This window comes from Carettochelys insculpta, chromosome 12 (genome assembly GCF_033958435.1).
Source record: "Carettochelys insculpta isolate YL-2023 chromosome 12, ASM3395843v1, whole genome shotgun sequence".
Classification (NCBI taxonomy): Eukaryota; Metazoa; Chordata; order Testudines; family Carettochelyidae; genus Carettochelys; species Carettochelys insculpta.
The window spans coordinates 14,357,879-14,373,495 of NC_134148.1; the positions used below are offsets into that span (position 1 = coordinate 14,357,879).

Sequence of the window (15,617 nt, forward strand, 5' to 3'; positions counted from 1 at the left end):
CAAAAAAAAAAAAAACAAAAACAAAAACCCTAACTTTATATAATTAAAGGATAGAACATCAATCTACATATTTTTAAAAAATGAACAACTTTTCCTGAACTCCCTTTAGGCAATAGATTGTTAATGGTATTGCTGTAGTAGGTTATAGAGAGTTCACTGTTTTAACAAACTAAAACCTTTGTTCCTAATTATCATGATGACTTTACTGAATAAAGAAGAATTGCCAGGAAGACTACAAACCCTGGCATTGAGGTTGTGAATGTGAAGTAAACTAGACTGTTAATAAAAAGTCATGCCTTTCTACTGTAATTCTCAGTTTTTTCTGATCTAAGAAAATAAAAATGGCAGAGGGGTAGAAAAACCTCCAGAAAGATTACAAATTGGTATTTGTTCCATGTAGACCTGTTACTTTTTTTGCTTGCCAAATTTTGTTTCCTGATTTGGAGAAAGTTGTATCATTTTCAAACTCAAATAACCCACTTGGAACCTGTCTCTACAGCTAATCAGAGTTTTGATCTTGAGGAATAAGAAATGTGTTTTGTGGATTCTGTTTTGCCTTGTACAAAAAGTGATTTGTGGCTTCCCTATGCTTATCACAGAAAACACGTGCCTTAAGTACTGATGTACTATAAAGCTATCCAACAAGCTGCAAGTTTGATTCAGTATTAGATATGTGAATAACCAGTGTTCCCTATAAGCTGAGCATTGGGGTGGCCTCCCAGGAGAGATTCAGATGCCACCCAGCATCCACTTTAGGCAGCATGTTTCTGGTGGAGGTGCACATAATTTATTCCACCCAGGGATGGATAAAAATTAGAGGGCACACTGGTGGGTACTACAGCACTTCCTATTATACAGCGTAAGTACCAACACTATCCTCAAAAAGTGTCAAATCATACACTAACTGATGTTAATCATTTACATCTCCTTTTTTCTTACTCCTACACAGCCCCCCTACAACCTTTAAAGTATTTTTTATATTAAGTGACAACCTTCTGTTAAAAGCTTAGTAAGTCTATTTTGAGCCTCACTTAACCCTGTCTCTTATTTATAGCACTAAGTAACTTAATGGGAAATGATTCTACAGCAGTACCATCTTTAAGGGAATTAAATTCTGGGGCAACTGAACCTTTGCTTCCCTCATTAGCTAGTGAGAAATAGGACAGGTGGGACTGGTCTGATGGGCACAGTATGCTTAATGGCATTTACCTCCAAAAAAGCAGAACTTGGTGCTGTAATTGGCTGAGCAAAGGGAGCACCTACAGTCAGTTTGGCACATTGCTGCAGGGTGATGTCTAGTGAATACTGCATCCCACCTGCTCAAAAGTATCTGGGATTGTTTGTTTCTCCCCTCTGCCACTGAGCCTATGTCTAGATTGAAGAGATCTGCCAGCAAAAGATATGCAAGTTGCACAATGCATTGCATCTCTTCTGCTGACAGTTCTGGTGGGAGAGGCTTTTTCAACACTTGGCCTGTGCACATGTGGCCAAATGTCAGGGGATGGTACCCTCTGTATATACATGCCTTCTTCCTTGTGGAGTGAGGTGTGCAGATATGCTGCCAGACCTCTCCCAACCACCAGAGCTGCAGTCTGACTGCATGCTTTGACGACAGTTTTGTCAACAGGAGCCAGGAGTCTAGACATAGCCCTGGTGTTGAGACTCATTGGCTTTAAGCATTCCTGTAGCTGGCTACACATCAAAACTAGTTAATGGCAGCCATGACAAGTATCAGACTCCTAACTCAGCTTTAGTCATTGCCCCACTTGCCTTAACACTACAATACGCTGAACAACTGATCTGATGTGTAATTGCTACCTGGGTTTCATTCAGTACTGCCACTGTGAGGGGTGTAAGGTAGCTGCCTGCATAATGTAGGTGTGGCCTTGAGCTACCATCTCATGCACATTTGCTCAAGATGGGAAATTACACATCTGTACTGCATTGTAGCTGTACCTCTAGCCAGAAGGAATGTAGTGAGGTCACAGATGGGCTTGCAGGGGGGTGAAGGAGGCATGGCTTCTCTCCTTGTGCCTACAGAACCTACTTTGAGTTCGCACATTTTGGTTACATGCGGCAAACCAGATCCCCTACATCACTTCAGTGTTATTTAGAAGAAAATCTTGAGCTCTTATTTCTCTTCAGCTGGTAGAGACTTGATAGGGGTTTTCCAAAACAAGCTAGTATCTTAAAATATCCATTATTGCCATTTGTCTGGGCCTAGTCAAAAACACTGAGCTGAAGACAGACATGGTTTTGGTATCATGTCCTTAAAATAGGAGCAACCATTAGCACATGTTCATTTTATTTATTTAAATCTCATGAATTCCTTCCCTCCAGCCAACACAGTGAAGGCAGTTTTCTTCAACTGAGGTGTTTACACTTAGCACCAACTGCAGCCACATGGCAAACTTCTACAGCAGCTCCCAGCTTCTTCAGTTCACTCAGCCAAATCATCTGTTTGTGTGACAGGCGATCATTGGGACCTTTAACTTCCACCAACTGAAATGTTAACATGAAAAATGTTAATCCTATACTTGGATTTAGAATGTGAAATCATCATCAAGGCACACAGTACCAGATGTCTGGATAAAAGCATTCATACTCTTACAAAATGCCTGTCTCGGCAGGAGCACTGCAGAAAGGCATCTATGGGTCATAGTAGACTGCAGGCTAAATATGAGTCTACAGTATGTCACTGTTGCAAAAAATAGCAATCATTCATTCTGGGAGGCATTAACAGGTGTAAGAAATACATAAGCAGTAATTCCACACTCTACTCTGTGTTGATCAGACCTTAAATGGAATACTGTGTCCAGTTCTGGGCACCACATTTCAAGAAAGACAAATTGGAGAAGGTTCACAGAAAAGCAACAAATGATTAAAGACCTAGAAAGCATGACCTACGAGGGACCATCGAAGGACCTGGGTTTGTTTAGTTTGAAAAAGGGAAGACAGAGGACATAAGAGCTTTCAAATACATAAAGCGTGTTAAAATGAGGGAGAAAAATTATTCTCTAACTTCTGACAGTAGGATGCGAGGCAATGGATTTAAATTGCAACAAGGGAGGTTTATGTCAGACAGTAAAAACTTCCTATCAGAGTCATTAAACAGTGGAAAAAATTGCCTAGGGATGTTGTGGAATCATCATTTGAGACCTTTAAAAGCAAAGTAGATAAACATCTATCAGGGATGATCTAGATGGTGCTTGGTCCTTCCATGAGTGCAGGGGACTGGATCTGATGACCCCTTCCAGTATTCTACAACTGTACCCTTTACTCCAGCAACAGCTGTTAAAAGGTTAGGAGAAGCTGGTGCAGTTTTTAAACAAATGATCACATTAAAGGATGATGTTTAATTACAAAGTCAGGTTGCAGCATTCAATCAACCTGTATATACAAGTTATCTGGTAAAGGACTATTAAGTAAAAGAGTTACAGTAGAAAATCCTGTTGGGCAAAGCAGCAGACTCTGGAACCTATGTATCCTGAACAACCAAGTTTAAAGCATTTTATATAATCCACAGTTCCTGAGGACCCCCATATCTGAGCCTCTTCCAGCAGAACAAACAAGAACTCTGAACATGAAGACAAACTTTAAACAGCCTCATGTTCATGGAAATGACCCAGCCAGCTAGTTTTGGCTATTTAAAAACTTTTGGCGTGCCCCTACACTTAAAGATGAGAGCAACCAGGTGCTGGCCAAAGTTTGTGCTTACTACCTTTTCCCCTGCCTTTTACAAGAAAAACTTCTTAACTGTCACAATGGTTAAGCAGTAGAATAAATTGCTTAGGGAAGGACAGTGGTCTTTAGTGCAGGGGTCTGGACTTGATGACCTCTCCAGGTTCCTGCCAGTTCTATGCTAAAATATACGTGAATGGTAAATGTGTGTTTCAAGTTACCATGCAACTTATCCCCTATTAGCCAAACTCATCATTTTTTGCTACAGCTATATTATGCTAGCCTCTGAACACCTGTCAACATTACTACACTGAAGTCACTGGAATACAATCATCTGTGGTCAGTCTTGTCTAACTAATAACTGGGTTAAAAGTCAAGCTAAAAATCTCATCAGTATGCTACAGTGTTATGCAGGCCAAGCTAGCCCACAGGCCTATGAATAGGATGTGATCCACAATTTAAAAAAATAGTCAGGACACTTGTGACAGATTGAAGCTCTTCTTTTGATCCTAAATAGCACAGAGAGAAATTATTTCGATTTAAATTTAGAAGGCCATTCCCCAGTATGTCAAAGCTAGGAACATACCTTGCAACGGTGCTCATGAGTACTCCACACAACTAGATCAGGAAGACCGCCTCTGCAATGGCGCAGATCTTTCGAGAGTCTCCTACATACACCGCTTAGAAAAGGTCCCCCAAAGCAAGACACTAGACTCTGTAAGAGCATTAATAAAGAAACATCTTTACGTTTCCATTTCCGGTCTTGCAAAAGTAGGTCAACTTTATGTCATTTCTGTTTTCTTCTTTACCATTTGCTTAACACATCTCACATATTCCCTGCAACAATCCTCCTATGCTTTTCCAAGGAAAACTGAAAACAGGGTCTCAGAGTATTGCCATGGACCAAAAGAAAGCACTGGGTCAAGCAACAGCTTAAGCCTTGGGAACCTCAGACTGACACAGAATTCCAGAGGGATCCTGAGGAAGCTACTTAATGCAACAGTTCCCTGTTTGTAAAATGGAAATACCTCACTGGGGTGCATATCAAGTATTGTGAAGTGCTCAGATACTACGGCAATGAGGGCCACACAAGTCTTAAGGTAGCTGGATACATCTGAGACTTAACACTAAGGGCTGGATTCAAAATGGAATCGCTCTCTGACCCAGCATTGGAGCTGTTTCTTGGTGGATAAATAATGAAAGAATCATTGGACCAGACGGAGGAAGCTTGAGAATGGCACTACAAGCTGATGGTTAGCGCACACAGCTGGAAGGTGGGCGACCCAGGATCCAGTGCCCCTGCTCCAATTTCTTTTTAAAAGTATATGCAAAAAGGAGTAGCTCCAATGGGAGAGGCTGAGCGAGCCCCACAAGATGTCCATGGATCAGTGCTTAGAGCACTCACTGAAAAGGTGACAGATCGGAGGGGAACTTGAACCGGGCGAGTAACCCAACCATATATGAGATAGATGGCCCTTCACACTGCCCAGCTTCTTGCCCTGAGTAGGTTTTCCCCAGGAATCCCAAACAGAGGGAGGCGTCTCCCTATGGCACAAATTTAGGCACTTCTCTCCCCTTGTCATCTCCTATTGGCTGGCTTGGACAAGAAGCTACCTAGCATGCTGGCTTTTGTAAATCCCTTTCAGAGACACCTTATCCCTCTCCCCACCTACCGATTCATTGTCCAGGAGCAGAGGCACTACTCAGGCTTTGTGAATCCCAGTGATGGTCCAGGCACCTAAAACTTAGACATGGCCATACTGACAGTCACCAGGCCTGAGCTCCTTCATGAATCTAGGCCTAAGTGTGATGAGATGTTTGCTATGTTACCTGAGCTTGCTGGAGGGAAGTAAACCGTTCCCAGCTAACCAGTGCCGCTGCTTTTCCCTCTTGGGCATTCCACACACTGGCAATCATCTCTTTTAGGGTCTCCGAAGAAGCTGCATGCAGCAGCTGGAGTCTGGATTCAATGGCATCCCTCCTGTTCTCATAGAAGCTGTCAGTATACAAGTCCAGGGGGAATGCCTGTATAAAATGGGAACACTCCTCAGCAGCTGGAGCCTGACAATAATTTAAGGGCACTTAGAGAAATGAAGACTCAGATTGTAAATGCTCTGCTTTGAATCTTGTGCTACAAGTTACAACTGAACTTGAATCCTGGGGGTTTAAAGTAATTTAAATAGCAGTCATCAAAAACTTAATTTAATGGAATAGATTACACTTCACTTGCACATTCAAGATTACGGCACCAAACACTAGCCATGATCAAGAGCCTCACATACTGGTCTAATGAACCACAGCATCTAATTAAAGGTGAAGCAGTCATTTCTAGGATCTTGCTAATTTAGCAAAGTTTAACATAAGAGCTGGGGCAGGCAGGACACAGCCCGTGAGCCTTTTAATCCAGCCTGCAGCTTTCCCTTGTGGTACAGGGCAGTGGTGCTCAAAGCAGCTGTCTGCGCTCTGTGGTGTGAGCTGGGAGGGAAGAGCTTCCCACAGTCCCCTGCCCCCAGCAAAATCTGGCTTGCTTCAAGCCGACAGGAGCTGGGAGATATTGCTGGGGACCAGGACAGCACATGAAGCCCTCCCCCTGCAGTGCAAAGAGCCATACACAACAGCCGTATGCTTTGAGCAGTCTGGGGCTGTTGACTAGCAGGCAGGGAAGCGTGACTGAAAGTGCTGATGGCTGGGAGCTGCATAGGTAGGAGTCTCCCGGTCACAGCCTGCCTCAGACACCTCATCTTCTCCTGTACCCCAACTCCCTCCCAGCACCTACACCCCCTCCTAAGGCCAGAATCCTCTTCTGCACCCACATCCCCTCCCGGATCCTGCACCACAATTCCCTGTCCCAGGTCACCACCCAAACCCTCTGCACCCTCCTCCTCCACACCACAGCTCCCTCTCAGATCTACTCCTACATCCCTCCCCCAAGCCAGTATCCTCTCCTGCACCTATGACTCTCCTGCACCCTACACCCTAATACCTGCCCCAGGTCACAACCCTCTCCTTCATCCAAACTCAATCTCAGACCCCGCACCCTATCCTGCACCTCACACCTTTATCTCAAGCTTCCTTCTGCAGCCAACCTCCATCCCAGACCCAATTCTCCTTCCACAGAAAAGTGAGGCCCTTGATCACTTATTAAAATCTTGGTGTGGGCCCCCATCAAAAATTACTGTCCACCCCTCCATAAGAAGTTTCTCTTCTACCTTGATGTATCTCAATATCCACCAGAAAAACTGAGAACCTACAGCTCCCACAGGCACCACTTAACCAGCCAAAGTTACAATCAAGGACATGGACACCAAAGAAAATTATTCCCCTGTAAAATGAGTGATAAAGAAAATGGCAGTCTGGAGAACGCGTGTCTCCAGAAAGCATACTGAATTTCAAACATCGCTACATACTGTACAGCAGTGTGCCATTCCATAGGATGTGAAGAGAGCACTAGTTCTATTTTCCCGTCTGCAGAGAAAACAAAGGCTCTAGAAAACAGAGGGGTTTTCAGGCTGGAAACTCCCAGCTCCCAGAGTTCCCTTCCTCCATCTATTCTGTGCATATACTGGCTGCTCAGTGATAATGACTGAAATTTGGATTTTGGACTCATGCTTGCAGAGCACTTCAGACACCCGTATTTCAATTTTCCTCACTTTCCTGCTTCACGGGAGCTCACAGCAGTGCACACTGTAAAACCAGAAACAGGGAAGGAAGAATAAAGAGAGAGGGGGAGAGGTAACACTCTTTCTCTTCTCTGCTGAGGTGCAAGCTTCCTGCCACTTTTAAGCTCCATTAACAAATGAAACTGACCACACAAAAGGCCCAGCTGTGAAAGAGCTGTACACAGACTGCTGTGTATGGTTCAATACTGAGTCATCCTGGTTATAAGCAGCTGTGAGGGCCTTTTATATGGTAATGATGTGCGTATAACAAGATTAATTTTATAAAAGGGAATGCATTTATGACAGGATGGACTCCAGGAGAATTTAAATACAGCAGAAAGCAGCACTAGTAGAAATCATTGAAACTCATGCAGATCACTCACTCAACTGTCTGTATGTTTGCACTACGTTAGAATCGCGAAAATTGGTTTTTTTAGGCCTGTGCCTCTCAACTCAAAGGACAGGACAGGTCACCAAAAGATTAATTTTTGAGGTTCCACATATTTGAGCACCTGTACATTTGTATTAGAGTGCATGAGACCTCCACGATGGAAAAAAGATGGACATCTGAGGCCTTCTGTATTAGGCAGATTTTAGTCAAGAACAATTAACAAAGGTAAATTAATGCTGCCCACCAACTGTGCCTGCCAGAGCAAGCTGCTACCAACTAGTAATGAAGAATATTCAGTAACAGGAAACAACCATTTCTATATATATCAGCAATAGCAGGTGATACAAACAAACTAATGCCAAAGTCTGTCTGCAATTGCCATCAGATAAAACACTGTGAGTCCAGGACAGACTTTAATAGATGCTTTATCATGATTATCTATTTTTGTAAACAAAAGATTTTGAAAGAGAAAAATAGCCTTCACAAATACCTGATAAGAATTTCTGAAGACATCTGGTATGCCATCCATGAAAATAATGTCCCACATTAGAAGCCCATAGAGTGTACTAAATGTGGACCCTTCTCCATGAATCCCTGAAGGACAAAAAAAAAAGAAATCATATTCAGATTTCCAGCCCTGGAAACAAAGACAAGCACATTTCAATCAATCTCTGAGTAGATAAAGCAACCTCACCTGAAAAAGCAAATTATTATGTTCAGGATTACATAAACATGCTGTCAACACTAAACAAAATGTAATAAAATGCATTTTAACGGCACTGATAGCACTTTCAGAATTTTCTAAGGCTCTTTATTTAAATGCCAATGTACTTGACTAAAGTAATAAAAATCAAGCCAAGACCCTTCTTAACATTACTAAAAGTATACTGTGGACATTTCCAAGCCTTAAAAACCTCATTTAATACCCCAAACAAGCTACAGCAAAGGCTAGCTGCTCCACCGAAATTATCATTTTAAAGGGGGATGCCAAGAAAGTTCAGTTTTATAGCTGGCAGCACACATTAACTGGAGATAACATCATAGTAAAATGTCATCACGTACAAGGCAGAAACAGGGAATCTAGCAACACTCACTATACACCGTGCAGCATGCATGACAAAACTGGATGTTCCACTGTTTTCTATAATTTCCTCACTAATTCACTAGTCTGACAGACGATTCACTTGGTTCCCCACTCCATTGTCTAGATCTCTGGCTCAGAGTTGTTGCAACGCCTGGCTTCTTGGTCCTTTGTTAATCCATGATAATTTTAATGTCTGCCTACTCTGCTTTACTGCACTCAAAGTGCTGCTGCCAAGATACAGATAAAACAAGAAAAAGATTACAAGTCCCCTAATCCGTCTGAAACTGGGGGATTATGGTAAATATCACGAAGTCATGGGCAACTGAAAACAAAATAAAAAGAATCTGTTATGGGACTTCAACTAAAACCGTTGCTGATGCTCTTTGTAATAGAGGTGTGCATGTCTATTGTTCACTGCAATGAATCTGAAATGGCTGAAGGAAAGGGAGCGATGATCATCTTGCCTAGATAATCATAAGGGGATTTCTATAAAATCCTCTTCTATGCAGCTTCCTAGATCCACTGTTGCTCCTGCTGGCAGTGACACAGACATTTACAAACTCCTACATAGTGTGAATAAAACTATTTAAGTAAAGGCCTATTGATCTGAAAGAAAATATGAGAAACTTCTAATGGACTAGGAGATCTAGAAAAAGAATTGCACTTTCCATTTCAAAACTGCAACTGGAATGTGGAGGAGAAAAGTCCAGGAGAAAGGCTCAGAAGTATCACTTCCAGCTACTTTTAGGAAGGGCGGGGGGGGAATCAACAACATTTCACTGACTTTCAAATAGTGGGAGTATGAACTGCTAAAGCTGGGTTAAAACATGCTCTCACTCCATTCCTTAACATGACTGCATTGGTATAAAAAAAAAAAAAAATTTACCCTGATCAAAGCCATTCTGTTTGTAATGTGTTAACGCCAGCTCCTCAACTGAACATATGACTGTGTACAGAGTGATGTCCTCCTCTTCTTCTTGATCAACATCATCGATTAGAAACACAGATTTTCCCACCCCTGTCTGAGGACACATCTTTCCTTTGATTGTAACCTGAATACATCAACATAGCTAGTTAATGTCCAATATTAAATGCAAGCAGCCTTACTTAAATGTCTCAGTCTCTGCTAAGGGATATACAGCTCCCTAGCACTGCTTTTACAAAAAGAAACACACTTTCAACAAATAAAAAAATTGGTCAGCTAAAAATAAAGAATCCAGAGTTTAAGCTGACATTTCCTTTGCAGCTGTTTGCTAACAGTCAATTTTTGGATGGCAAATCAGACTGAACGAGCAAATGTTCATAAAGGAATCACACTAGCACAGCTTCTGGCTTGAAGGAAATGTTAGGAGTCAGGACACAAAGTAGACTCCTGATGACCCAAGTACGAAAATGAAAAAAAGTTTTACTACTTTCAACAGGGCCAGAATTTCACTCATGATATCTAGCAGGCTGCATACACAAAAAATAACTATGAACTTAAGAAGCACACTCCTACTTGGCTTTTGAAAAAATTTGCAAATCAAACCTTAGCACACAACAGGACTGATCCATGTCCACTGGGTGTGACATTCTATCACTTGTTTGATGTGCTTTACACCAATTGTGCACAAGTATAAATGACAACACAGGACAGGGGAGAATGGAGTACAATAATATCCATGTTAATGTGGAAATTCCTCCCTCTATGGATCAAACACCTGATTCTATCAGTCCTGCATTTGCACAAGCCCCTCAAATAAGGCTAACAAACCCCCAGTGAGCTTGGTAGTATCTATTACCATGTTACACATGGCAAGCTGAGGCTTAATGAGCTCTGCTGATTTAAACCAGTGGAGGGTAGGGCCCATTGTGTTAAAGAGCATTTAATAAAAATGCAGGGAAGTATACACAAATACACAAAGGGCTTGTCTACATTAGCTCCTGACTTCGAAAGGAGGATGGTAGGTAGGGTGTTGGGAGTTTATGAAATTTTCAGGAGTAAAGGGACTTCTAAGTAGCCCAGGCAGTTGGAAGTACCGGCAGGTGAGCCGCAGCTACACGCAAGCCAGCACTTCGAACTTTAACTCCTCGGAGTTGCCGTGGGGAGAAATCTGCTTAATGAAGTGCTACATATGCAGCGCAGCACTTCATTACTAATCTCCCAATGCCCTACTTACCACCCTCCCTTCGAAGTAGGGAGCTAGTGTAGACAAGCCCCTATTGTCCAGGATTACCATCCCAGTGAGAGGGAAAAGACTGCAGGAATAGGTTGCTTCTCAAGAACCAGTGGCACTTCACTCACATGTGTAACTTCCTCCACAGTTATGACAGGCAGCTCCTGAAAGAGCCTCCTGAATTTCTTGCAGCTTGGTGAATCTCTCAATCGCAGTGCACGCTGGTAGAGAGAGAGACGATGGCCTGTGCGCACAAAGGGATCAGACAACCCTTTTGTAATGCATTCGATAGCCTAGGAGCCAAGGAGAAGAATGTGAGAGTCTATTTCTACTTAGCCTGAAGGAACATCTGATGAACAGAGTACAAAAAAAGAAAAGCACCAGAGGCTACAGAATGATGTTAGAGGGGAATCTATTCCCCTTCTCACTCTTATACTGAAGAAACACCTTTTACGTGATATTTGGTACCAGTGAAAAGGCAGAACAACCACCACCACCACAATTATATTGTAAAAATAATACTTCCTATTTATCTTATTTTATTTAGACTGTAAACTATTTAGGATAGAGACTCTGTCTTACTACAGATCTATATAGTGCGAGCACAACTAGGGTCTGATGAAAGCGAGGAACAACTATAACATAAAAACAGGTCAGCTCCCCAGGTCTGCAGCTCTATCTGCAAACCAGCAAGGGAGATTCCACACTAGCTGTGAGTGGGCTGGTACAGATGGGGTAGGTTAAAGTAGGGGCAACTGGGTCACACAACAACCTTGTCTACACCGATGGCAGAACGTAGGGTACAATGTAGCTACATGCTGCAGTGTGTAGCTGTACACATTAGCATAAGTATCTGGGGCGGGGTGGGGGGGGAAAGCAGGGAAAGATTCTCGCAGTAAGGAGCTGCAAATCCTTTCCCCGCTGCCTCCCAAGAGTCTTCCCTATTCCTAGCAGTGGCAAGGCAAGCAGGCCACTACACTGCTAAAAACAGCAGGTGAGAAGGCACAGCTTGGGTACATAGAGAGCCATGTACCTTAAGGTTAGGGGGGCAGGGTAGATATTCTACACCCCAGTGTCAGTGCAGACATAGCCTTAGTGAGCGGAGCCACAACATTTGGAGTCAGGCACACAGACCTCTGGGGCTGGCTGTTTCACTACAGTGATGTCTCATGCTTCTGCTCAGTGAAAGTGGGTGGAGGTCAAAGGCAGACCCAGAGCTGTGAATTGGTACCATCAGTTCCACTGCAGTTTGCTGCAAATGTCTCTGAAAGGCGCTGGAGTGTTGTGTCAGGCCTTATAGAATCATTACACCCAGACAAGCTATGCCATTCCCAAGCTCTGCTACATTTCTCTCCTTTGGCCGCCTGACAACTAATCACTTAGAAACTCAAGGGCTGTCTCCATGGACACCATGACTCCGAAAGCCTGAATTGCATCACTCAAGCAGCTAGACAGCAAGTTTGCTCACTGTACAATTAATGTGCTTTTATAAACTCATCCCCTGGAGGAGCAGGGATGTCAGAAAAAGTGGACCAAATTCCTCCTTCGAACACAACCTATAGAGTTCCACACAGCAGGGATAAACATGGCCCTTACAATGCCTTATTCTGGATCCTAACTTGTCCCTCTGGGGCACGTGTAGACACGGCCATAAACTTCGAAATGGCCATTTCAAAGTTTACTAATAAAGCGCTGAAATGCATATTCAGTGCTTCATTAGCATGCGGGCGGCCGCGGCACTTCGAAATTGACACGCCTCGCCGCCGCGTGTCTCATCCAGACGGGGCTCCTTTGTGAAAGGACCCCGCCTACTTCGAAGTCCCCTTATTCCCATGAGCTGATGGGAATAAGGGGACTTCAAAGTAGGCGGGGTCTTTTCGAAACAGAGCCCCGTCTGAATGAGACGCACGGCGGCGAGGCGCGTCAATTTCGAAGTGCCACGGCCGCCCGCATGCTAATGAAGCGCTGAATATGCATTTCAGCGCTTCATTAGTAAACTTCAAAATGGCCATTTGCGTGGCCATTTCGAAGTTTGGGGCATGTGTAGACGTAGCCTATGTGAGACTAATGGGCTGTGCTTTCTCTGCATGGATTTTGGAGGTAGTTCAGAGGTGTGGCGTGAGAACTCTAGGGCTCAGGCATGGCCAGAGGAGCTGTTTGTGGGGAGTGAATCTGGGAACCCCAAATCTAAAAGCAGGAGTCTCTACTACTTGAGCTAATGGACCAGGTCAATTAGCTCAAAGGTGGTGGCAAAGTCAAACCTCTGTACCTACTTTGGCCATTAGCAGGGCATTGAGGATATGGTTATGCTGCAGCTGGGAGTGTGCCTGCTGCATCTGGGTTGCACTAGCTTACAGATCTAGCCTGAATCTCAGCCAGTGCTATAGAAGCTTTACCACTCATTTAATGCTCAAGTTCAAGCCAAACTAGCAGAAGTACGTGTACCTGGGTTGGGGGAGGCACTCTCAGCTGCTCTAGAGTGCAAATAAAGCAAGACAGCCATACCAGGTTACCCCTCACATCCATCGCTCTATTCCTAGGACCACTTTTTTGCCCACCTTACACAAACTGGGAAGCAGCTGACTTTGCGAAAAGCTTGGTTGGCTCACTCTACACAGCAAACCCAGGAGGCTCTCTGATAATTTTCTTGTAAGATTCGTGATCAGAAGAGAATGTGTTAACACTGGCCTGAGCTAATGTTATTTGCTAAGGAAAGGGAGTTTTCAATTGAGTTGATTGCTGATTGTAGGGATAGTGAGGACTAAGAAAGCCACCCCTTCGAAATTGTGAGATACTTCTGGGGGACTCAAATAGGGCTCAGACCCTGGGTACCAGCGTAAACTTGATCTTGGACCCTCCAATCCTGCAGGGTGCTGGGACCCCAGGGTAGCACACTTGCAGTGTAGATGCAAGGGGCATTAGGCTTAAACCTTGCTCACGCCCAGGCTTATGCTATAGTATAGATGTATTCAAAGACTAGCCCGCTTCACAAGAGAAGCCTATCAACTGCCCTTCGGAAGAGATTTATACAAACTGCAAATGGCAGGTCTAGATTACATCAGTGCGGTGATGCCACTGCAGCACCTCTGTCAAAGACTTCTAAACCTACGGGGAAGAGCTTTCCCATCACCTTAATAACCCCACCTTTGCCCTCCTGCAGCCATACCACTGTCCATCTGGGACATTAAAGTCAGTACAATTATGCCACTCAGGCTATGTCTAGACTGCCACATCCAAACAGTGCTTCTGTTTTTCTCAGCCCGCTCTTGGAAAAGCGGAAGCATTCTGCCAGGACATCCCTGCATACCTCGTGCCACAAGGCATAAGGGATGTCTCAACACAGGGGCTTTTCCTGACATTTGCCCTGTGTGGCTGAGACAAATGTTGGGAAAGCCACTCCCAACAGGACGGTCACCATGCAATTTGCATATGTTTTGTTGACAGTTCCCCACAGTTTAGACACAGCCTCAGGGATGTGGATTTTCCACAACCTTGAAGAACACAGTTACACAGAAGTATGTAATGCGGCCCAGCAACCCCACTCATATAAAATACAAGCACAGTGGTTTTAACACCGAGCTGGTACTGTTCTCCAGCAGTAGAGTACGCAGCTAAGGGATACCTGCTCAGTGCGTTTCAAGTGCTGATGTAAATTCAGAGCCAGTCGATCCCACCATCGTCCTCTGCTGTCAGTACAATACACTTCCTGAGACAAAAGATTCTGCAGCTCCTCCACAGCCTCCTATAGCAAGGCAAAACTCTTCCATTAGATGACACAGAAAAACGAGCATTTCCATGGTGCTGTAATAACACAGTAGACTTACTCTTACCCTTTCCCCCACTGGCTACTTTAACTCTCAGTAATGCTCAGCTCCTGTCCTTTTTACCCTTTAAACATCCCTTTCTATAAGATCTCCTATGAACATATAGCGAGTCATTTAGCATACGGGTCAATTATAAATGGGAAAACGTCGTTTCTCTTTTTAGTTTCTTTAGGATATATCAAAAAGGCTTGAAATTTGCTTGTTTGTTTTTTCGTTAAAAAGGATAATTTCCTCAATTTTTCTCTCTTATATTATAAAAGTTGTATTCCCAGTCATTGGCCTCTTGAGTTGGAGATTCTTAGTACTCAACTGCATCGGTAGAGCATTTCAGATTCAGCTTTCCTCCCACCTTTACCCCTCCGAAGAGTCTGACTTTACAAGGTGGTAATGAAATTTAGTGAAAAAGGCGATATCTTTTTAAGGTCTAACAATTCCTCAGTGCTAGATTCTTGCCATATAGTAATCTTCAATTAGATCTGCAGCCTTCCACAGTCTTCCAGCAACAACAGGGAAGTCAAATTCCAAGGTTGTTATGCAAGAGAAAAAAAGTGAAAAAATAGTGTGGAAAAAAATTTTTTTTCCAAGCTTTCCTTATAGCTCCTAATGCAGGAAGAAAAACAGCAAGCTTTTTCTTCTTCTTCATGGGTTACTTTTAAGCAAAGTTATACCATATCCTATCATCTCTAAAGCTATACAACAGATGAAAAACTTCACTGACTATTGCAATTCCAAACCCTCATGCAACATTTAGTGAGGTCTGACACTGTGCAGTTATGATGTAGTAAGGCTGCCACCTAAAGAAAAATGTAGAGATTTTTATAT

The 15,617-nt window shown here is 43.4% G+C and overlaps 1 protein-coding gene across 1 annotated transcript in view; it reads right to left on the minus strand.

The window, feature by feature from the left end:
- Positions 1-2,288: 2,288 nt before the first annotated feature.
- The window catches only part of FAN1 (FANCD2 and FANCI associated nuclease 1), a 31,843-nt gene continuing 18,514 nt past the window's right edge, over positions 2,289-15,617 (minus strand). The window contains exons 7-13 of the mRNA XM_075006396.1: positions 14,594-14,713; positions 11,100-11,264; positions 9,702-9,867; positions 8,222-8,325; positions 5,512-5,706; positions 4,268-4,396; positions 2,289-2,502 (exon numbers count right to left, since the gene is read on the minus strand). Of these exons, the coding sequence (XP_074862497.1) occupies positions 2,365-2,502; positions 4,268-4,396; positions 5,512-5,706; positions 8,222-8,325; positions 9,702-9,867; positions 11,100-11,264; positions 14,594-14,713 (1,017 nt within the window). The 3' untranslated portion in view covers positions 2,289-2,364. The remainder of the gene's footprint in view (positions 2,503-4,267; positions 4,397-5,511; positions 5,707-8,221; positions 8,326-9,701; positions 9,868-11,099; positions 11,265-14,593; positions 14,714-15,617) is intronic.